General features: G+C 43.3%; 1 protein-coding gene across 1 annotated transcript in view; it reads right to left on the bottom strand.

Moving 5' to 3' along the window:
- The window catches only part of timp2a (TIMP metallopeptidase inhibitor 2a), an 88777-nt gene that overhangs the window by 26995 nt on the left and 37617 nt on the right, over window positions 1–24165 (bottom strand). The window contains exon 2 of the mRNA XM_043714916.2: window positions 2948–3048. Within this exon, the coding sequence (XP_043570851.1) occupies window positions 2948–3048 (101 nt within the window). The remainder of the gene's footprint in view (window positions 1–2947; window positions 3049–24165) is intronic.

The raw sequence follows: 24165 nt of genomic DNA, 5'->3' as shown, positions 1-24165 counted from the left end.
TGAATTGGAGTGCTTAGAACATGTGGAAGGCTGAAGCTGATAGCAGGGAAAGGAAACCTCAAGTAAAGGATAGATCAAATACATGTACAAACACCAGCGCACATACAGATGTGTGCAAAAAACAACCTAACGAAGCTGTACAGTGCCTTACGTCTGTTTCAGATCCTGACCTTTGACTGCCCTCTGAGACCTACAGCCCCCCTACGAGATCCGCCTGGCGAAGGTTGCAAGTCAGCAGCCGCCACCTCAGGGTCTGCTGAATCACCGGTACCATCTTGTACCGGCAACAGATTGAAGCAAGAAGCCCAAAAGAAGTATAACTGGCCAGCCGCAAACGTCCATGTCAGAGCAGCCACCCGCATGCGGAGCAGAACAGAGACTTTAATGCTTTTGTTGCAGCGCTGTCGACCGCCTGGGAGGCATTCCCAGTGCGAATGGACATGACCAAAATTGCAATGTGTAAACAACGAGAAAGTGAGAGTGTCCCAGTACCTTACATGCCTCACTGAAGTCCATAATGCCCATAGTGGACTGAGACCACCCGACGACATAACTGCAACAGAGATCACGGCGTGTGAAGGACACCTGAGGAACAGCTTCATCAATGGAATGAAAGATGAAATAGCGAAGAAGGTAAAGGACACATGTATTACCTGGGACATGGGAAAGCTGAATTTGATAGAACATGCGATACATGTTGAAAGACTGCTTACCCAAGAGAAGGATAAGCAGAAACTAAAGATGGAACGGCAAGCACATAAAGCTCAGCTTACTATGATTCAGATGGTCGCCCCAGCCGTTGGAGGAAGGTGCTGCAGAAAAAAAGAGAGCAGAAGGGGCGCTGGCAGAGGTAGATCTGGCGGGTGCTTTGTTTGCAGAGCAATGGACCATTGGGCGAGACAGTGCCCACACGGACAGCCTCAATCAGCCCTGGAGGCTGGACAGCAGGGTGTCTGACAGGGGAAGGCTGGGGTGGAGGTGGGCAACCCACAAGGTACAGGTAAGCCTCTTTCCTTTATGCTTGGCAATGAAAACTCGCTTATGCTAATCTCTTCTACTAACCTTACGGGCACTGAACCAAGTCCTACCCCCATATTGAGCACAGAGATTACAGAGGGTGAACCATATGTTCAGTACAATGATGATGCATATAAGTCAATGCCTACCTCTATGTTATATGTGGAAGGTACCCCAGTTACCTTTTTTGGGTAGATACAGGGGCATCCCTGAAAGGCTTAGTAGTGACAATGGGACACCATTTGTCAATAATGCCTTACAGCAAGATCAGTGATCATTTGGGAATAAACACGAGACAACCCAGCGAGCAGTGGGGCAGTGGAAAGAGAAAATTGCTACCCTAAAAAAAATTTTAAATTGACAAAATGTTGAGGAACTAGGGGTGACATGGACAAAGGCACTGCCAATTGTGTTGATGTATATGAGATCTAGGATGAGGATGAGGAGGAGAAGACCTAGTCTTAGCCCGTTCGAGATTTTGTTTGGTAGACCACCCAACACAGGAATTGGCCCAAGACTAAGGTAAGACAGATAACAGGCCACTGTGAGGATGAGATGTTGTGTTACTGTATGAAACTCTCTACACTTTTGTCTGAAATATAGAATCAAGTGAAAGCAGCACTACCCCAACCAGCAGAGGGGAAGCTGCATGATCTAAAACCTGGAGACTGTATAGTGGTGAAAGACTTCAGAAGGAAAAACTGGAAAGCGAAGAGTTGGCTGCGACCATTTAAGATGCTCCTTACAACACAGACAGCTGTTAAGATCGCTGTTTTTTAAGCTATCTGGCTCTATAGATTTTTTTTAAAATCTGGCTCTATTTTTTGTTTATTTTCCTCAAGAAGGGCTTATGCCCGAAACGTCGATTCTCCTGTTCCTTGGATGCTGCCTGACCTGCTGCGCTTTTCCAGCAACACATTTTCAGCTCTATTTTTTGTTGTCCTGGTTGTCATAAAATGACAAAAAAGAGGGAAATTGTAATGGAAAATTAACATTTACTCTGAAATCCATTTACTCTGAAATCTGAAAGACAATGCTTTACTAAACTTTGACACTTTGCTGAAGTCTCCAGTCGAGGGACAGTTTGGCTCTGCGGAACTTTGTAAACATTCAAAAAGATAAAAATATAAGAACAGTATGTCCACAACAAGAGATTGAAAAGAATAACAACTCAAAGCTTTATCCTTGAGTGTGATAAGAAACAGTATAAAACAAATATATGAATTATGCTCAGGGCCCTTGCACAAGGCAATGCTGTCAAGTGCAGGTTGCCCCTCTGCAATGCAGAGGTTAAAATTAATAAAGTTCTTTTTGGTTGCTCTTGCTAATAGATGAGTTGAGTCAATTTAATTTCCACAACAGTGTACAGTTCTGGTCGCCATATTTCAGGAAGGATGTGGAAGCATTGGAAAAGGTGCAGAGGAGATTTACCAGGATGTTGCCTGGTCTGGAGGCAAGGTCTTATGGGGAAAGGCTGAGAGACTTGGGTCTGTTCTCATTGGAAAGAGGGGATTTGATAGAGACACACAAGATGATCAGAGGATTAGATAGGGTAGACAGTGAGTCTTTTTCCTAGGATGATGATGATGTCAGCTTGTACGAGGGCACATAAATGTATCACTCTTCAATTTGTAGTTAAGAAAGAGGCAGGTTCTTTACGCAGAGAGAGGTAAGGGCATGGAATGCACTACCTGCCAATGTAGTCAACTCAGCCACATTAGGGAGATTTAAACAATCCTTGGATAAGCACATGGATAATGATGGGATAGTGTAGGGGGACAAACTGAGAGTAGTTCACAGGTCGGCGCAACATCGAGGGCCGAAGGGCCCGTTCTGCCCTGTATTGCTCTAAGCTAATGTAGTTTTTACTTACACACACACACACGCGTAGTTCTTTTAGTTAATTGCTGGGTGTTTGTTGCAACTGTACCTTTATCTGTTTGACCTCATACTGGAGTTTCTGGATGGGATTTCCATAGATGTCATTCCCAGAAATCACTGCTTTACTTGCAACCACTTTCGCCCTTATCACTGACAGGAAAAAGGAGAGAAAAATGAAGTGAATCAATCAATTTCCAGTAAAACAAAAAGTAGAAATATAATTCAACAACCATGGTGTCAGAAGGAGTAGTTTTCCATTTCAGATAATCAAACAGAATTCTTGAAAAGGCTTAAAAAAAATAAACTTCCCTCCAAACTAAGGAACAGCAGCTTTATAAAATATAAATAGATCTCCTGTAGCAATGCTCAGCAGAGATCTGTTCAGGACAGAAGAATTATACCAGTGATCTACAACATTTAAAAAAAAACTGGCCCTGAATCATCATGTGGCCAATGCTCTACTGATATGAAAATGGCAACAGAGACCAGAATGCAGATGTCCTGCCTTTGGACATGGCATCCACCTTAGTCACAAAGTGGTGGGGAGTCAAGGATGGGTTCTCATATCAAACACCTCTTATTCAGAGAAATGTGCACATGTTAAAATGCTGCTGCTGATCTAGTTTCTCACTTGGGAATTTTGGAGAATACAATTTGTGCATTTTTAGACCAAGTGGTAGATGCTGTAAAGTCTCCAGAGTTATCTGGCCCCCTTTCAGAGAGGGAAAGCGCCCATTTTGGGATAGGGCCTGGCACATTTTGAGAGGTAAGATGTTCTCAGAGAGATCAAATACACTTAGGGACTGTTAAACGTAGATGCACACACGCATTCAAAATCCATAAGCTAATTGGTACTGTCAAGAGATCTCTCAAGTCAGCTTTAAAGGCAAGTTGATCTCCTTTTTTTTTTAAATTTAAGAAAAAAGGCCTGCAATATTAAAAAAAAACAGTATTTTCTATTTTTGTCTGTTGACATAAGCAGAGAGCTAAAAGGGGTAAAAACAATGACTGCAGATGCTGGAAACCAGATTCTGGATCAGTGGTGCGGGAAGAGCACAGCAATTCAGGCAGCATCCGAGGAGCTTCGAAATCGACGTTTCGGGCAAAAGCCCTTCATCAGGAATAAAGGCAGAGAGCCTGAAGCATGGAGAGATAAGCTAGAGGAGGGTGGGGGTGGGGATAGAGTAGCATAGAGTACAATAGGTGAGTGGGGGAGGAGATGAAGGCGATAGGTCAGGGAGGAGAGGATGGAGTGGATAGGTGGAAAAGGAGCTGGGCAGGTCAGACAAGTCCGGACAAGTCAAGGGGACAGTTTTGCTGGAGGTTAGAAACTAGGATGAGGTGGGGGAAGGGGAAATGAGGAAGCTGTTGAAATCCACATTGATGCCCTGGGGTTGAAGTGTTCCGAGGCGGAAGATGAGGCGTTCTTCCTCCAGGCGTCTGGTGGTGAGGGACCGGCGGTGAAGGAGGCCCAGGACCTCAATGTCCTCGGCAGAGTGGGAGGGGGAGTTGAAATGTTGAGCCACGGGGCGGTTTGGTTGATTGGTGCGGGTGTCTCGGAGATGTTCCCTAAAGCGCTCTGCTAGGAGGCGCCCAGTCTCCCCAATGTAGAGGAGACCGCGTCGGGAGCAACGGATACAATAAATGATATTAGTGGATGTGCAGGTAAAACTTTGATGGATGTGGAAGGTTCCTTTCGGGCCTTGGATGGAGGTGAGGGAGGAGGTGTGGGCACAGGTTTTACAGTTCCTGCGGTGGCAGGGGAAAGTGCCAGGATGGGAGGGTGGGTCGTTGGGGGGGGGGCGTGGACCTGACCAGGTAGTCACGGAGGGAACGGTCTTTGCGGAAGGCGGAGAGGGGTGGGGAGGGAAATATATCCCTAGTGGTGGAGTCTGTTTGGAGGTGGCGGAAATGTCGGCGGATGATTTGGTTTATGCGAAGGTTGGTAGGGTGGAAGGTGAGCACCAGGGGCGTTCTGTCCTTGTTACGGTTGGAGGGGTTGGGTCTGAGGGCGGAGATGCAGGATGTGGACGAGATGCATTGGAGGGCATCTTTAACCACGTGGGAAGGGAAATTGCGATCTCTAAAGAAGGAGGCCATCTGGTGTGTTCTATGGTGGAACTGCTCCTCCTGGGAGCAGATACGGTGGAGGCGGAGGAATTGGGAATACGGGATGGCATTTTTGCAAGAGGTAGGGTGGGAAGAGGTGTAATCCAGGTAGCTGTGGGAGTCGGTGGGTTTGTAAAAAATATCAGTGTCACGTCGGTCGTCACTGATGGAGATGGAGAGGTCCAGGAAGGGGAGGGAGGTGTCAGAGATGGTCCAGGTAAATTTAAGGTCAGGGTGGAATGTGTTGGTGAAGTTGATGAATTGCTCAATCTCCTCGCGGGAGCACGAGGTGGCGCCAATGCAGTCATCAATGTAGCGGAGGAAGAGGTGGGGAGTGGTGCCGGTGTAATTACGGAAGATCAACTGCTCTACGTAGCCAACAAAGAGACAGGCATAGCTGGGGCCCATACGTGTGCCCATGGCTACCCGTTTGGTCTGGAGGAAGTGGGAGGATTCAAAGGAGAAATTGTTAAGGGTGAGGACCAGTTCGGCCAAACGAATGAGAGTGTCGGTGGAGGGGTACTGTTGGGAACGTCTGGAGAGGAAAAAAACGGAGGGCTTGGAGGCCCTGGTCATGGCGGATGGAGGTGTAGAGGGATTGGATATCCATGGTGAAGATGAGGCGTTGGAGGCCGGGGAAACGGAAGTCTTGGAGGAGATGGAGGGTGTGAGTGGTGTCTCGAATGTATGTGGGGAGTTCCTGGACTAGGGGGGATAGGACAGTGTCGAGGTAGGTAGAGATGAGTTCAGTGGGGCAGGAGCATGCTGAGACAATGGGTCGGCCAGGGTGGTCAGGCTTGTGGATCTTGGGAAGGAGGGAGGTAGAACCGGGCAGTGCGGGGTTCCCGGACTATGAGGTTGGAAGCTGTGGGTGGGAGATCTCCTGAGGTGATGAGGTTCCACCATAGAACACACCAGCTGGCCTCCTTCTTTAGAGATCGCAATTTCCCTTCCCACGTGGTTAAAGATGCCCTCCAACGCATCTCGTCCACATCCCGCACCTCCGCCCTCAGACCCAACCCCTCCAACCGTAACAAGGACAGAACGCCCCTGGTGCTCACCTTCCACCCTACCAACCTTCGCATAAACCAAATCATCCGCCGACATTTCCGCCACCTCCAAACAGACCCCACCACCAGGGATATATTTCCCTCCCCACCCCTCTCCGCCTTCCGCAAAGACCATTCCCTCCGTGACTACCTGGTCAGGTCCACGCCCCCCTACGACCCACCCTCCCATCCTGGCACTTTCCCCTGCCACTGCAGGAACTGTAAAACCTGTGCCCACACCTCCTCCCTCACCTCCATCCAAGGCCCTAAAGGAGCCTTCCACATCCAAAGTTTTACCTGCACATCCACTAATATCATTTATTGTATCCGTTGCTCTCGACGCGGTCTCCTCTACATTGGGGAGACTGGGCGCCTCCTAGCAGAGCGCTTTAGGGAACATCTCCGAGACACCCGCACCAATCAACCAAACCGCCCCGTGGCTCAACATTTCAACTCCCTCTCCCACTCTGCCGAGGATATGGAGGTGCTGGGCCTCCTCCACCGCCGCTCCCTCACCACCAGACGCATGGAAGAAGAACGCCTCATCTTCCGCCTCGGAACACTTCAACCCCAGGGCATCAATGTGGATTTCAACAGCTTCCTCATTTCCCCTTCCCCCACCTCATCCTAGTTTCTAACCTCCAGCAAAACTGTCCCCTTGACTTGTCCGGACTTGTCTGACCTGCCCAGCTCCTTTTCCACCTATCCACTCCACCCTCTCCTCCCTGACCTATCACCTTCATCTCCTCCCCCACTGACCTATTGTACTCTATCCCCACCCCCACCCTCCTCTAGCTTATCTCTCCACGCTTCAGGCTCTCTGCCTTTATTCCTGATGAAGGGCTTTTGCCCGAAACGTCGATTTCGAAGCTCCTCGGATGCTGCCTGAATTGCTGTGCTCTTCCAGCACCACTGATCCAGAATAAGCAGAGAGCTACCATTATAGGATTTGTGCTGTATGACCAACATTATACCCATGCATTGTCACAGTGAGGTGCCAGTCACTTCATAGCTTGATTGACAAAACTGCCTGAGAGAGCTCCAAATCAGATGCCAGTAGCTCTCTGGTGCAGGTAGCACCACTAATCTGTAATGCATGAAGGCCCAGCCCAGGACCAAAGCTGGACCACAGATGAATAAGGATGGAATGGGTGGTCACAGACAGCGTCACAGGGTGGGTGGAGTCAGTGGATGAGTATTAGTGAGATCTCTCTTCCCAATTTTGTTTCCCAATTCAGTGATCCAAAGAGCCTGCAAACAAGGTAAACCCTTCCACCAAACAGCCCCCAAAAAAACAGATTACTCTTCAGGAGGCATGAAAATGGTGGACACTTTCACGAGAATACCAGAGCTACCATGTAAAGTTCAGTGAGTTCAGGGATAATTTGCTTTAAGTGGATAATTAATATTAATTCCCTTTCAATCATAACAGGTCACATCTTCCTGCATCAGGCCCTTCCCACCTGTAATTTAAATGAGTAGGGTTTTCTTGACTTCAGGAATCGGATGCCGATACTCCTGCCCAATTCTGAGTGACCAGCATAACTCCCATGCCTGCTTTAGTGGGTTCCACAAAATCTTGCTCATGATTCAATGCCATCCTGTGTATTGTTAGATTCAAGAACTTGAGCACTTCCGCAAGGAGACTGGAAGCCAGACTGTTGACTGGCATTTTGTACAGGTACAGTCAATATAATCGCCATAACATTTTACAATCCTCCAAAACTTACAAAATGCTGATTTTTAAAAATCAAGACTACCCGGGAAAAAAGTGAAATGTTCTTTTTCAATAAATGCACGAATTGGATTGGTTATGAATATCAGTCGACAGGCAGGATTTCTGCCCACACGCAAACATGTCCTTGAACTATTTAACAGCAAATGTTTTGGCTCAATGCAGAATAAAAACCAAGGAAACAAAAATCAAAGAACTATGAGAGAGCTATTCTTGTAAATTTCTCATTCCCAGTATGCTGTTTGAGGATTTTCAAAATGTTTTTAAAAATAAATCCCTGTGCAGAGGAAAACTGTTTCCAAGATAAACAGAAAGTAAAGGTTCAAATTTTACTCAGCCTGAAAATTCCACTTGAAGGGTCCTACTTGGGAATGACCTTCAGGATTTTGAGACATACCCACACATGTAACATTATGAATTCATGTATGTAGTGCATATTCGGAGTGTTGTGGCACTGGTGAGTTCAGGCACTTTAGGTGGACCTACTGCTTAGAGTTTATTGTGTAGTTAGTGTGATTTTGAAAATGGAGTATATGCTGCAGTCATGCTGCAACCATGCTGTCTTGAGCATGGGCACAATACAGCCCTGAAAACATGAAACAACAATGCAATGCAAGTAGTTCTTCACTATTCATCTATTTTCAATGAGTTCCACTCTTATTTATGCAGCCAATGTCCAATACAGATCCAAGGTGCTAGAAAGTCCTTTTGTAAGCGGCTAAACGAGCAGGTAGAAATATCTATGAACTTACTTCTAGCAACAGTACCAAGGCTGAAAGGCAAACAGGAAAGAAGATAATATCTCTTGACAGGTTGATTAAAAAAAAGATCTATGTCTGGAGCAGGTGGGATGCAAACCTATCTTCTTCCACAGGATGTAGGGACACTACCACTACAGTACTAGAGCCTTCTTTTCTCCATTAAATTGAGATAATTCCATGGAAATCAGTAACCTGTCACCAGGTCAACCTTTATTTACACGTGCACAATACATGGACTACATCACAAAAGCCTTCTTTTTCTCATCAACCCTGCTCAAATGTTTTATGATGCATGTCTGGAGCAGGTAGGACTTGAACCCCAGTCTCCTGGCCCAGAGGTAGGGACACTACCCCCATGCCAAAAAGGACCCTGAAATAGGGAACTTAAATATAGTTCTAATCTGTGAAATGTTTTACATAACCCCAAAAAGGATTTTCACAATTTAGCTTAGTTATTCCACAGGTCACTGTTCTGATGAACCTTGACATCTTGATGTCATAAAATCTACTTGAATACAGCTTAGGTTTTAACTAGAACATGCTTAACTGATCAACGGCTAAAGCAATCTGAAACATGGCCAGCTGTTTGTAGTTGTTGACATTCTTAACAGTAACAAAGAGCTTATTTTCAGTTTTCAATACATCATAGAGTCACACCACACAGAAACAGACCCTTCATTCCAACCAGTCCATGCCGAACATAATCCCAAACTAAACTAGTCCCACCTCCCTGCTCCTGGCCCATATCCCTCCAAATCTTTGCTATTCACATACTTATCCAAAAGTCTTTTAAACGTTGAGATTGTACCCACATCCACCACTTCCTCAGGAAGTTCATTCCACATGCAAACCACCCTGTGAAAAAAGTGCCTCATCTCTCTCGCCTTAAAAATGTGCCCCCTAGTCTTGAAATCCTTCAACTAGGGAAAAAACAACTACCATTAACTCTATGTACACCTGCCATTAAACATAAGCGATAAAAGTTTATAAAATAATCACAATTCAAAAGTGTTCCTAACTAGTCCCACCCAAAACAGATTAATCCATTTAACTTCAGTTTCTAATTGCTTCGGATTTATTATTTTGTTAAATGTAGTCTTTCTTCATGCCCTCCAGATGAGTCATTTAACTTTTGCTTAAGACTTTGCTCATCAGATTTTATCAGATCCAATCTCTCAGTCCAAAAATGTACTGAATGATGAAGCATCCAATGCATGATATTGGATAATTCCACAGATTCATAGCCATTTGAGCAAAATACAAAGTATTCTGTCTGTCTCAGTCTCAAATCAGTTTCTTACCCTAAAATGGTGTCTCCAGTGACATGTCTCCATGTCTGTCCTTAAGCCCCTACCAACATTTGTAAGTTTTAATGAGATTACTTTTCATTTTTACCAATTTCAGAGAGTATAGATTCAATTTATTCAGTCTCAGAGTACAACCCTGTCAGAATATCTTAGGAACCTGTTTAGTAAACCTTTGATTCTTTGCCTCAGAGTCTCACAATCAGATTTGTCGGTGTCATCATCTTCAATTCTCTATTCTGTACTATCCTTAAACATTCCATATATGTCACCATAAATGGTGGCCAGTGTTGCAGTGGTAGTGACCGGACATCTCGACTAGAAGTCCCGGATTCAAGTTCCCGCCTGTCGTAGAGAAGCTTCAGGACATGCCTGAACACTTCTTCACTGATTATAAAGCTGGCCAGCAGTGACGTCCACATTCATAACAAATTAGAATAACTTGATCTATTTCATTATTGCTACCATCCATTTTCTCCTTTGCTCCCTTTTGTATTAATCATGGATCTTCCTTGTAATAACTGTCTCTATCATTTGCTCTACTGATGTGACCAACATATTGTCTTTTGCACGCTTGGTTGTTATACACCAATTCCTCTTTTTGGTTTTGCCCGTCTTTGGATTTCAAAAAGGATATACTTGTTTGATCACCAGAGACCAAATCATGTATTGGTTATCACATGATTCTGGTCCCATTAGTTTAAGTGGTGCTGCTATTATGTGAAATTCTTAACACTGAATTGCACAGTGGAGCACGGTACTTGGTGTGATCACAGCAAAGTCCTATTCCCAGCACATGTTCTTGTGCTACATTATAGTAGCTTTATAATATGCCTTACTAACTTCTTGCTGAACTTGGATGTGAGCTTTCTATTCATCAATCAGATTCAAGTTTTTTCTTTCTCTCCTTTGCTGAACAGTTGTGTTTTGTTTGTGAACTTCCAATCCACTTGAATCAATGAAGGAAACTTTGGAAATTCATAACTTCATTCATTAATTATTTGATCAGCTCCCTCTTTTACAGCCCTAGGATATGAGCGAGCGGATACTAGGTCCACTGTCTCATATATATATATATATATATTTGTTCAACTCCATTGCCATTTTTCCCCATTTACAATGATAATTTGCCTGGTCTCTCAGAGACCTATGTTAATTTTAGCTACTCTAACTTTTTCAATGTACTGTAGAAACCCTTAGAACTGTGCTCATTTCATTTTTTCCTCGGATTACCTGCTTGGTCACCTGCCAGTTTCTAAAGTTCTCCCAATCCTCAGGCTTACAAACTGTTCTTCCAACATGGTAATATTTCTTTTTTAAACTAATACTTTCCTTATCTTCTCTCGTAAGCCATTAAGTTTTCACTTTAATGGAACTTTTGTTGAACATTTTCAATCAGTTCCTAAAATGTTTCCCACTGTTCATAAACCAATCATATGTTTTAGTACTTTTGCTCCCCCCACCCCCAAACTTAGCCAGTCCCCGGTTTGCTGATGTAACTGGCTTTGCACAAGTTCAAAATTCTTGAGCTGGAATCTGTTGCTATCAAAAAACATGAAACAATCTGCTATAACCCGGAAGTTCTGTTTTCATGAAATCCAGTGTTAAGAATTTTGCATAATAGCGCACCATTTAAACTAACTGGACCAGAATCCTGTTATAACCAATACATGTTTTAAAAGTTTGCCCTTTAGAAACACCGACTCTCATTCATCAATCACGTTATAGTAAATTCGCAATAATGAAACAGCCTGAATTAGAAAATTGTTATAACTTCCGAGAGGATTTTTTCCACAACTAGATTGCAGCTTAATTCTGCAACAATACATAATCTTATATCAAAAATATTTTGAATCCATGTTTTGTTCCATAACATAGTATTCAATAACCTTGTCAATGTGTTGTTTGAAAACTCAAAGTTCAAAGAAAACAATACTGTGAATTAAATATTGAGTGTTGGATATATCCTTCTGAAAAGGTCGAGTTAGTCCAGTATTTTTTCCTAGGAGATCAGAGTCAAAAAGTGTGGCACTGGGAAAGCATCCAAGGAGCAGGAGAATTGACATTGAGCATAAGCTGTTCATCACGAATGATGGGGGTGAGGGGGTGCTGAGAGAAATTGGAGGGGGGGGGGGTGGGTTGGGGAAGGTAGCTGGGAATGAGATGTGATGGGGAGGGGGAGGGGGAGAGGGAGAGAGGTAGAAAGGAAGATGGACTAGTAGGACAGTTCAACAGGGCAGTGCCGAGTTGGAGGGTTGGATCTGGGATAATGTCGGAGGAGGGGACATGAGGAAACTGGTGAAAATTGACATTGATCCCGTGTAGTTGGGGGGGTCCCAAGGCAGAAAATGAGGCATTCTTCCTCCAGGCACCAAGTAGCTAGATTTGGTGGAGGAGACAGCCTAGGATTTGCATGTCCTTGGCGGAGTTGAAGTGTTCAGCTACCTATTGGAAGGATGTTGTGAAACTTGAAAGGGTTCAGAAAAGAGTTAAGGATGTTGCCAAGGTTGGAGGATTTGAGCTATAGGAAGAGGTTGAAAAGGCTGGGGCTGTTTTCCCTGGAGCATCGGCTGAGGGGTGACTTTGTAGAGGTTTATAAAATAGGAGGGGCATGGGTAGGATAAATAGACAAAGTCTCTTCCCTGGGGTGGGGGAGTCCAGAACTAGAGGACCATAGGTTGAGGGAGAGAGGGGAAAGGTATAAAAAGGGACCAAAGGGGCAACTTTCTCACACAGAGGGTGGTACATGTATGGAATGAGCTGCCAGAGGATGTGGTGGAGGCTAGTACAATTGCAACATTTAAAAAGGCATCTGGATGGGTATATGAATAAGAAGGGTTTGGAGGGATATGGGTCTGGTGCTGGCAGGTGGGACTGGATTGGGTTGGGATATCTGTTCGGCATTGATGAGTTGGACCGAAGGGTCTGTTTCTGTGCTGTACATCTCTATGATGCTATGACTGTACAGGGCGGTGAAATTGTTTAGTGCTTTGGTGTCCCAGAGATGTTCTCCGAAACGTTCCACAAGTTGGCATCCTTCCCCCCCAAAATGTACAGGAGACCAAATTGAGAGCCCTAGCCACACGACACCTGGAGGAAGAACGCCTCATCTTCCACCTTGGGACCCTCCAACCATATAGGATCAATGTCGATTTCACCAGTTTCCTCACCTCCCCTCCACTGACCTTATCCTAGATCCAACCCTCCAACTCGGCATTGCCCTGTTGAACTGTCCTACCGATCCATCTTCCTTCCCACCTATCCACTCCATCCTCTTCTCTAACCTATCACTGTCACCCCCACCTTCATCTACCGATCACATTCCCGGCACTTTACCCCCAGCCCCATTCATTTCTCATCAGGAATGTGGGGTGGGGGTGGGGCCAAGGGGACTTAGAGGAGTTCATGCTCAAAATGTTGACTCTGCTGCTCCTCTGATGCTGCCTGACCGGCTGTGCTTTTCCAGCACCGCACTTTTTGACAGCATTTTTCCTGCCCGATAATACATTGCACTATTTTGAGAGACAAACCTGGCAACAAAGGACCTGGATAGGTTAGTGCGCACAGGAAAATCTAGAAGGATAGTTCTCTTATGGTTCCTTTCATTTACAACATTCAAGAAGTATAACACCACCCAGAATAAAGAAATCCACTTGACTGGCACCACATTGACAAACATACTCTCCCTCTAACAGATGCTCAGTGTACCATCTGCAAGGTGTACTATAGCAATGAGAGAGTCAGTTAGGCAGAGCTGACAGTATGGGTTCAATTCCTGTAGTGGCTGAAGTTATGAAGGATTCTCCTTTTCAACTCCTCGCCTGAAACACATTGATCCTTCCTAATGGTGTCTCTCCAATGAATGTACAACCCTAAAGGTCTGCTAAGACTAATGTCAACTTTACCTTTTTGTAAAAATTTGCTCAGGCTCCTTAGACAGCACCCTCCAAAGCATATGACCACTTAGAAGTAAAAGGACAAAGGCAGCAAATGTCATCTGCAAGACTCTCTCCTCCCCCCCACCACCAAGACACACAGTTCCCTGTCAGAATGTTGTCATTGGAACTGCACTCCACTCCGGCCAGGGAATTGTGAATCTACCTACGATAAGTGGACTGCGGTGATTCAAGACCTTTGAGAGCAACTAGGGACAGGCAATAAACACTGGACCAGCTGGTGATACCCCTGTCCCATGAGGAGTGAATAAAAATAAAAGACTTAGATGAAGGGCCACTTTAGTGGATTGGGTTACTGCACTGCAAATCCCACTCCAGATTTTCCTTTTGTACAATGCTCAGGAAATGGTTAACCAAGTCTAGGTGGTGACAATGAAATTCAACTCTGGCCTGCTGAAAACATTATGTACCAATATGTCGAAAGGAGTTGATTTCCAGTTAGGTGTCATTGATCTCAATGGGAAATTAGCAACCTTCTTAATGATAGATGCCCTTTCTAAAGCTCAGCTTTGCATATGGGTCTTTACAACAGTAACATTATTCAACAATAAAGAATGTCTTATACAAGTTAACCATACAGCCATTGTCCAGAGGAAAAATAAGTCATAAATCGGAATGCCAACTATTGCCTGTGGAACTGTTAATTTCTTGAACTTGCACTCTATCCTGATACCTCACAGATGACTTAAAATTAAAGATGGCGATGAAGCAGGGTCAGAGGAGGCTTGAAATGAAAAAAAACAAATTGATCACAATTGTAACAATAGCTTTGAAGTTAAGCAATTGGATTAAATAGAAAGCGCAGTGAAGGTATTTGCCTGAAATTCTTGTCTGTTACTTTAGACAAAGCAAGAATCCACTTCTTTCAAATGGACTCTGCCATCAGCAGATTGAGGTATTTCAGACATTAAGTGTCGCTGCCTATTATTCCAGTCTGGAATTCATCATTGATCAAGTATTGCATTTTGGGACATTAAATGAACAGCATGACACGTGTATTCATTTTTATTGAATATAATGTACATTTTTCAATACTATTTTGGCAGCAAGTGACAGTTGAGAAGGCTTTTTTTTTTCCATTTTCTTCTCCCTCTATTCCTCCTTTCCCTACTCCCAAAAGGAACGAACATTAGGATTCATTTTTTTCCAGAATAACAGATTTGTTAATTACATGTTTCTGGGCAGCACTCCATGTAGCAGGATGGAGGGGACAAGATCTTGCTGCTGATATACTGTCCACATACCCATGGGGTCTCCCTTAACCTTGCTGTTGGGCAGGACCTGAATTTTCCATTACAGCTTCTGGACAAGATCCAGAAACTGCTTATTTTGTCCAAAACATCGAAAAGCTGGGAAAAAAAAAAAACTTAGTTCTTAAATTCCGCCTATTATGAAGTTAACCTGTATGATATCCTGTAATACATGAGGAGCTAAATGCAAGTCAGCCTGATTTTCAATACCTCTTCACAAATATTTATTTTACTCAACCGATGTTATCTTCGTTTGAATGTCCACAATAAGGCAAAATGTGAAGATATCACAGCTTGTATGGGTTAGAGGTTGAAGGCTGAACACATTTTTAACATTCTGGTTGTGATCATCGATGCATCAAATGAATCCAGTACATACTGCAGAAGAAATTATTCAGTAAGCTCATGAAGTGACTGAGTGGATCTACTGCAGAGATTTCTCTTTGAAAAAGGTATCCCCATCAATATTTAAGTGTATTTGAATTAAAAATGATACTCTTCATTTTCAAAAAGCAATGCAAGATAAATCATTAAATGTCTGCTGCATAGAGTTGACATGTTACAGAGTAAACCCTATACATGCTGTAAAAATAATGGAAGCCATTCTAAACAATGGGTTGGATTTTAACTTAAAACATCTGAAGTAATGAGTACAGTTGCAGCCTAAAAGACACCAAGTATATTCTGTAGGCCAACATCTTCTGTTGCTGCTAGCTTGAAAAGACATTCATGTCGAGTGACTAAGAGCTGCCTGATCCAAACAGTAGGTTCTTTAGGCATTCGGAAATCAGGGCTTTCCTAATATTCAGGTTGTGTCTGGTCTGGTTCCTAAAATGCCATGCTTAGCGGCAAAATTGCCAAAAAGATTGAGTGTGCTCCTCTGGACTGCACAATAATTACCAGTGTCCACATGTATTGCCAAATCCTGGCAGGTTTCTGGTGACTACCTCTCAATTGCAAACCGAGCAAAGGCAAGCTTTCCGGTAATAGCCCGTCAGCAAGAGTTAAGGTAAAGTTGTTGTAGTCCTAAAGGACCATAGGGTTGTTTTCTCATTGGAGAGAAATGACTGGTGGTGGTTTAACCTGAGGATCACCAAACCTCAGTTGCGGAGAGAGGTTGAGAAGGAGAGTCCGTCACGGTAACCTCAGTCAGTGCAGGAATTGAACCCACACTATTGACATTATTCTGTCCAACCAAATAGGAGTTAATGGACCTCTTGCCAGCCTCTCAGTACTGGAACTATTGGTGGCAAGAGGTCACAGACCATCTCATGGAATGGCCCAAACACCCCTCCACAATCATGACCTTCAAGCTATAGCTTTGTCACATATTTTCCAAGTCTACAGAGGCCACCAATGCCTTGACTCAAACATCAGCAGTTCTCACCTCTCCTGGTGGGCTGCTGGCCAGCCACAGCCTCAGGAACTCCAAATGCCTTCCTCTCGGTGGAGCTTGCCCACCGCCCCCAGTTGGAAAAGGTTCCTAGAGGTCCTCTGTTAAAATCAGCCACCTCCAGGTTGGTGGGCTCTAGTCACCATCGGGGTTCTAATGGTCCTGCAAATGGTCCCACGACTAATTCTTTGAAGCAATCCGGTTTAACGAAAATGGAATTGTGTTAATTACTGGCGTGGCAATGTAAAATTTGAAAGACAGGGAATTTTTGGATCTTTCAACTTCTATTATTTACAACAAGAGCCCCACAGTTCAAAAGAACTTCCGGGATGCCTTGAATGGAAGTCAGTTTAAGCATCCAAATGTAAGATTGAGGTATCAAAATAACATCATTTCTTTTTTGAAGGAATCCTATATTTAAAAAAAGGGAATGGCTGATAAATTCTGATTATCAGAGATGTGACATGACGATAAGTAAACTTCCCCCCCCTCCCTCCTCCAGTTTTGAAAGTGATATTTATTCCTATCTTGGGTTTTTCTTTTTATGTATATTTCCCCTGTCCTAAGCCTGGCTTCAATTATTCATTCCTCTGACCATGATGTAGCAGATTACTGATGCCCAACAGATCACTCCACTGATTGTCCCATGTGTCAGAGTTGCTAATGAGCCCATTTCCATTTACAGGATTTATTAATACGTGACAATTTAAATCTTCATATAGTGCATCTAAGAGATTTATAAAAAGGAAAAAAAGTAAAAACGCTTTTCAAATCACTGCATAAATTTACTTCAGATAAAACAGAAACAACTCAGCTGTCTCTCCATGGCAACTTTATCCAGTAACAACTTCTGTAAATAAGATTTCTGTCACACAAAGCAACAGAAACAACTCAGTTTGTGTGACAGAAATCTTATTTACAGAAGTTGTTACTGGATAAAGTTGCCATGGAGAGACAGCCTGTCACGGTGTACAATGCTCAGACATAGTCCCAGCATTTGTGTGGTCTGATCTTAGTGTTGTTGCAGTGAACACAAATAGAATCTATCCCTGTTCACCAAATGAAGAGTAATTTAACAGCAAGATTCTGATTGAGATGAAACCTAGGGTTAATGTTATTCTTTTCCTTAATGAGTACCTAAATACACATTTGAATTTTTTTTAATTATTAAAAATCAACATAAAGTCTATAAAACATATTAAGATATTAGAAGTAAATCGCACTTTAATATATACTATGCTACAGAAGAAAATCCAATTAACTGCTGACAGCCTAAGCTTAGGATATGTTGTATCACATGAGAAAATTAAATAGCAGCCCTTTAAGTTAATACTCCTCTTGAAGGCTTTAAGTTTCAATTCTGTCAAAAGGTTTTAAAAGTATTTCAATTTTATGTTTATCCTGAATTTAATTCAACATACAGCCTGTCTACGTAAAATAAATCTATTAATAAATCAAATGCGTGGGGAAAATCTAAAGCAAGACCTGATGCTCATTGAATTATCAGAGTTCACGATGCATTATAAATGACAAATATTATGTCTAACAGCAACAGACCTGACTATTATCTTCATGAAACAGGATGAAGCAGCAAAACACCTATTCAAATATTACCTTGTGCAGTTATTGTAAGGTCAGTCAGGTGGACCTCAAATGAATTTCCTTTCTGAACCAGATTAACAGCCCCCAATTAGGGAGCCCTGGCTGACAAATATAAACAGGAAAGAAAGGTTCTGCTCATTCTGAGAACTGACTCTGAGGAAGCTGAACCAGTGCCAAGTACTATGCACATGTAAATAAAGAGTAACTTGCTGACAGGATACCAGCCCCTAGTTAGTTCAGTGCTCAGGAGAGAAAAAAAAAAGTTGAAGAAATTTGCTTTCAACAGTAATCTTAGAGTTGGGGTAAGCATTACGGGCATCATGCTCTTATTTGGGAAGCTGGACTCGTTCGATCCCACTATTGAAGACAGGGCTCAGTGGAAAAAATGCATTATTTTTTCTGGGCAAATGACATTAGGGCAGATGACAAGCAACGAGGAATTCTCCAGACAGAATGCAGACCCACAGCTTTTTCAGTTATTAGGAGCCTAGCGTTTTCTGAGCTACCACATACTAAACCCCTTTCAAGAGTTGACGGATTTAGTCAAGGAATATTACAACCTCAAGCCTCCTTTAATTCTGAGGAGCTGTTGGTTTTACTCAGCAATTCGAGAACCATGGAATTTTGACTAGGCTACGACTGGTAGAGGCATATGACTTTAGTTTAACCCTTGCCAAGATGCTGTGAGACTGTTTGATATGGGAGATTAGTGTTGTAAGCATGCAAAAGGGCATACCTGTTGTGGTTCAGTTCGCCAAGCTGGGAATTTGAGTTGCAGACGTTTCGTCCCCTGTCTAGGTGACATCCTCAGTGCTTGGGAGCCTCCTGTGAAGCGCTTCTGCGGTGTTTCCTCCGGCGTTTATAGTGGCCTGTCCCTGCTGCTTCCGGTTGTCAGTTCCAGCTGTCCGTTGCAGTGGTCGGTATATTGGGTCCAGATTGATGTGCTTATTGATTGAATCTGTGGATGAGTGCCATGCCTCTCGGAATTCCCTGGCTGTTTGGCTTGTCCTATAAATAGTAGTGTTGTCCCAGTCAAATTCATGTTGCTTGTCATCTGCGTGTGTGGCTACGAAGGATAGCTGGTCATGTCGTTTTGTGGCTAGTTAGTGTTCATGTATGCGGATCATTAGCTGTCTTCCTGTTTGTCCTATGTAGTATTTTGTGCAGTCCTTGCATGGGATTTTGTACACTACGTTGGTTTTGCTCATGCTGGGTATCAGGTCCTTTGTCCTGGTGAGTTGCTGTCTGAGAGTGGCTGTTGGTTTGTGTGCTGTTATGATTCCTAGTGGTCGCAGTAGTCTGGCTGTCAGTTTAGAAATGCTCTTGATGTATGGTAGTGTGGCTAGTCCTTTGGGTTGCGGCATGTCCTTGTTCCATTGTCTTTCCCTTAGGCATCTGTTGATGAAATTGCGAGGATATCCGTTTTTGGCGAATACCTTGTATAGGTGTTCCTCTTCCTCTTTTTGCAGTTCTGGTGTACCGCAGCGTGTTGTGGCCCTTTTGAATAGTGTCTTGATGCAACTTCTTTTGTGTGTGTTGGGGTGGTTGCTTTCGTAGTTCAGGACTTGGTCTGTGTGTGGCTTTCCTGTATACCTTTGTGGTGAATTCTCCATTAGGTGTTCTCTGTACCATCACATCTAGGAATGGGAGTTGGTTGTCTACAAAGGTTTTATTCTTTGTAGGTCAAACCTGGTTATCTGTCCATTTTTTTTGTTGTAAGTTCCTCATGTGTTGTTTATCCTATTGGTGAGCTGTGGGGTCAAACTCCCTCTTTTGGTAGGCGTTGGTACAAAGAATTAAACCTGAAAGCAACAACATCCCCAGGTTCTATGGACTACCTAAAGTGCACAAGCCAGACATCCCACTCAGACCCATAGTATCACTACCAGGGACACCATCACACAAACTGGCTAAAGTACTACAGCAGAAACTGAAACACCTGATCAGCGGATCCAGATACTCTATACAATCAACACAGGAATTCTTGTACATCATCAGAAATATACACTTAGACAAGGAAGAAACCATGGTCTCATTCGATGTAACGGCACTGTTCACCTCTATCGACAAAACCCGAGCCAGAGAAACAATAGCTAACCTGCTGGACATACAGAACAGACAACGGGACGTTGAACCTATCAACAAAGATGGCATACTCAAACTACTGGACCTGTGCCTCACAACAGACTTCACATTCAACAAATATATGAACAAATCAACGGCACACCCATGGGCTCACCCATCTCTGGACTCATAGCAGAAGCGATAATGCAAAGATTAGAACAAACAGTCTGACCGCAAATTCAACCCAAACTCTGGGTCAGATATGTGGATGACACCTTTTGTAATCATTAAAAACACAGAAATAGAGAACACACACCGGATCATCAACCCCACACTCACAGGAATCCGGTTCACTAGAGAGGAAGAAAAGGACAACCAACTCCCATTCAGAGATGTGATGGTACAGAGAACACCTAACGGAGAATTCACCACAAAGGTATACAGGAAAGCCACACACACAGACCAAGTCCTGAACTACGAAAGCAACCACCCCAACACACACAAAAGAAGTTGCATCAAGACACTATTCAAAAGGGCCACAACACACTGCAGCACACCAGAACTGCAAAAAAAAAAGAGGAAGAACACCACCTATACAATGTATTTGCCAAAAACGGATACCCGCGCAATTTCATCAACAGATGCCTAAGGGAAAGTCAACGGAACGAGGACGTGCCGCAACCCAAAGGACTAGCCACACTACCATACATCAAGAGCATTTCCAAACTGACAGCCAGACTACTGCGACCACTAGGAATCATAACAGCACACAAACCAACAGCCACTCTCAGACAACAACTCACCAGGACAAAGGACCTGATACCCAGCATGAGCAAAACCAACGTAGTGTACAAAATCCCATGCAAGGACTGCACAAAATACTACATAGGACAAACAGGAAGACAGCTAATGATCCGCATCCATGAACACCAACTAGCCACAAAACGACACGACCAGCTATCCTTCGTAGCCACACACGCAGATGACAAGCAACATGAATTTGACTGGGACAACACTACTATTTATAGGACAAGCCAAACAGAACAGCCAGGGAATTCTGAGAGGCATGGCACTCATCCACAGATTCAATCAATAAGCACATCAATCTGGACCCAATGTTCCGACCACTGCAACGGACAGCTGGAACTGACAACCGGAAGCGGCAGATTCAAAACCACTACAAATGCCGGAGGAAAGATCACAGAAGTGCTTCACAGGAGGCTCCCAAGCACTGAGGATGTCACCTAGACAGGGGACGAAACGTGCAACACAAATTCCCAGCTCGGCAAACAGAACCACAACAACAAGCACCCGAGCTACAAATCTTCTCACAAAATTTGAAAGGGCATACCTGTTGAAGTCCAACGGGACTTCAAAACAAGCACAACAACTGGCTTTAAACCATGGGTTACAGGGTGTGCTGACTAAGCTTGGGGAATATCACTTGAGTGCAGGCAATTACATAGGCTCAGGACATATCTACGTCAGCCCACAGCAAAAACCCCAAAACAAAGCCAAGCCTTGGTCAAATGGTTAACAGTGCCTTCAGAATCCGGGCTGGCAAGCCATTATAGTTGCTGTGCACTTGAGACACCCAAACATAAAAGGAGACAGTCCCACTAGACTTAAATTGAGTAAGAGAACTTCCAGGATGGTATCAGGAGAGAGCACACCCTGAAAAAAAAAAGGTCCACCTACATCTGGTTTGGCACAGTTAAATTGTTTAGCAAAATCCAAATCAGAACCAAATCAAAATAAACATGGTTAAATGGTCACTCAGTTCTAATGGAGGCTGATACCTGTGCAGCTGTGTCAGGGATTGCAAAACGAGTCTTTCACAAAATTTACCCTGATATCCAACCCTTACGTTTGTGTAAGGCCGCTACTAAACTAAAAACCTATACTGGGGAACATTTACAGATTAAGGGTACAATTTTAGTTCCAGTCTCCTATGAGATTATGGGAAATTCCCATTAGATTGGAAGATTGCAAATCTAACTCCTCGATTCAAAAAAGGTGGGGAGACAGAAAGCAGAAACCTGCTCAGTTACATTAACAGCTCTCAGTTGGAGACATGTTAGAAGCTTTTAGAAAAGATGTTGTGGCAGAGCACTTTGAAAATTTCAAGGTATTATCAATGTCTTGAGAAAAGGAAATCATGTTTGACTAACCTATTCAAAGAACTTGAGGAAGTAACACGTTGTGGATAAAGGGAAAATGGATGGCTGTAATGCACTTCGGTTTCCAGAAGGCAGCTGCTTTGTCATGATTTTAATGATGTCAACTAGGTGGACTTCATAGAATAGGAGTTACCCGATTGGGGCTGTTAATCTGGGAGCCCTGGCTGACAGATATAAACAGGAGTGACAGAGTCCTGTTCATTAGAAAGCTGGCTCAGAGGAAGCCAGAGCTGAAAATGTGTTGCTGGAAAAATGCAGCAGGTCAGGCAGCATCCAAGGAGCAGGAGAATCGACGTTTCGGGCATGAGCCCTTCTTCAGGAAGGGCTCATGCCCGAAACGTCAATTCTCCTGCTCCTTGGATGCTGCCTGACCTGCTGCATTTTTCCAGCAACACATTTTCAGCTCTGATCTCCAGCATCTGCAGTCCTCACTTTCTCTCAGAGGAAGCCAGCCCAAGTAATAAGCTTGGGTAACTAAAGCCGACTTGGTAATGGGATGCTGGCGTCTGGAATTTTCATTGAGGGTCATTTCAAAGATAGTGCCAATCTAAATTAAAATAGTTGGATTTATTTTACAGAAATTCTACCTTGGTATAACTTTTCCAGTTTTGGCATGAGCTCGATAATCTGTATCTTACAAGGCAGTGGTATGGATGGAACAATAATTCTAATTCACTGCAAATTCTTTTCTGAAGCATGTTTCAGTTCTTTCCCTTATGGACTAACTGAAAAGGGTGGATGAGTGTACTCCCAATTCCTGTTGGACCATTAATGAGCATGTAACAAAGTCTCAACCATGCTAATTGGTCACCATTTCATGTCTGGATAATGAGATCTCTGAATCCCTGCTGATATCATGCTGATTAAGTGTCTTAGTCACAAGAAGCCTTGTGGTAATTAGTTATCAGAGTTCCTGTAGGTTTACTATAAATATGCCTCTATCATCGTGCTCTGGAGGTATGATCCAAATCCCTACTGATGAATTAGCATTTGAAGCACTGATAATGTAGAGGCAATTAGATATACAATTTTTTCAGTATAGAGAAAGTGAATATTTGAGGTTCCAGATAATTTGTTGGTGAGTGAGTATCTTTTTACCCTGTAGATGAATAAAAAAAACTTTTATTGCTAACATATCTAAAGTAAATGTGCATCCAGAATCCCTGATAAGTATTTCACACTTTTAATGAGCCTACATCAGACAAACTTTCAAGTCAAGATAATTAATTATATCCATCTGGTGGTTAAAATTTGTCGCACATATATACCGAATGACTACAATTCCATTCAGATTACAATTTCAGTAGTTTTGTCCTTCATTAGCCTTAGGGTTCCTTGCTCAGCTGAAATCCATATAAAGACAACTACATTAATTTTGCAATTGTGTGCAATTATTTTTGCTCGAAAACCATTTAAATAATTCAAAGTAGTCACTCTCTTGACCATAAATCCTAAAAAGATAGAACACAGCAGATTCAGTTCAGATTGCAATATAGCAGCTCAGTGCGGAGTGCTTTCTTAACTGGCATTTGCAAATAGGGATACATGCAAAAATTGGTTTCCAACTGTGACCACACAAGCAGCACAACCAGATCTTTTACAAACAAAAACGATCAAGCCTGCTGATCAACAAACATACAGTCATTTATATGCATTTTAATTAGATTGTTTAGGATAATCAGCCATTTCAAGGATCCAATTGGGTTCAATTCCCATGCAGGCGGAGGTGACGAGGAGGTGCCCTTTCCCCTCAACCACTCCCCTCATTTGATGGTGACCCTCAGGTTAAACCACTACCATTGTCTCTGAGAGAGCAGCCCTGAGATTTGGTAGGATCATGGCAACATTGTCTTTTATTTTTAGA

The sequence above is a fragment of the Chiloscyllium plagiosum genome, unplaced genomic scaffold (assembly GCF_037043375.1).
Source record: "Chiloscyllium plagiosum isolate Xiang-an unplaced genomic scaffold, Cpla_swu_hap1 HiC_scaffold_25, whole genome shotgun sequence".
Classification (NCBI taxonomy): domain Eukaryota; kingdom Metazoa; phylum Chordata; class Chondrichthyes; order Orectolobiformes; family Hemiscylliidae; genus Chiloscyllium; species Chiloscyllium plagiosum.
This window is presented reverse-complemented; position numbering and strand designations above follow the sequence as displayed.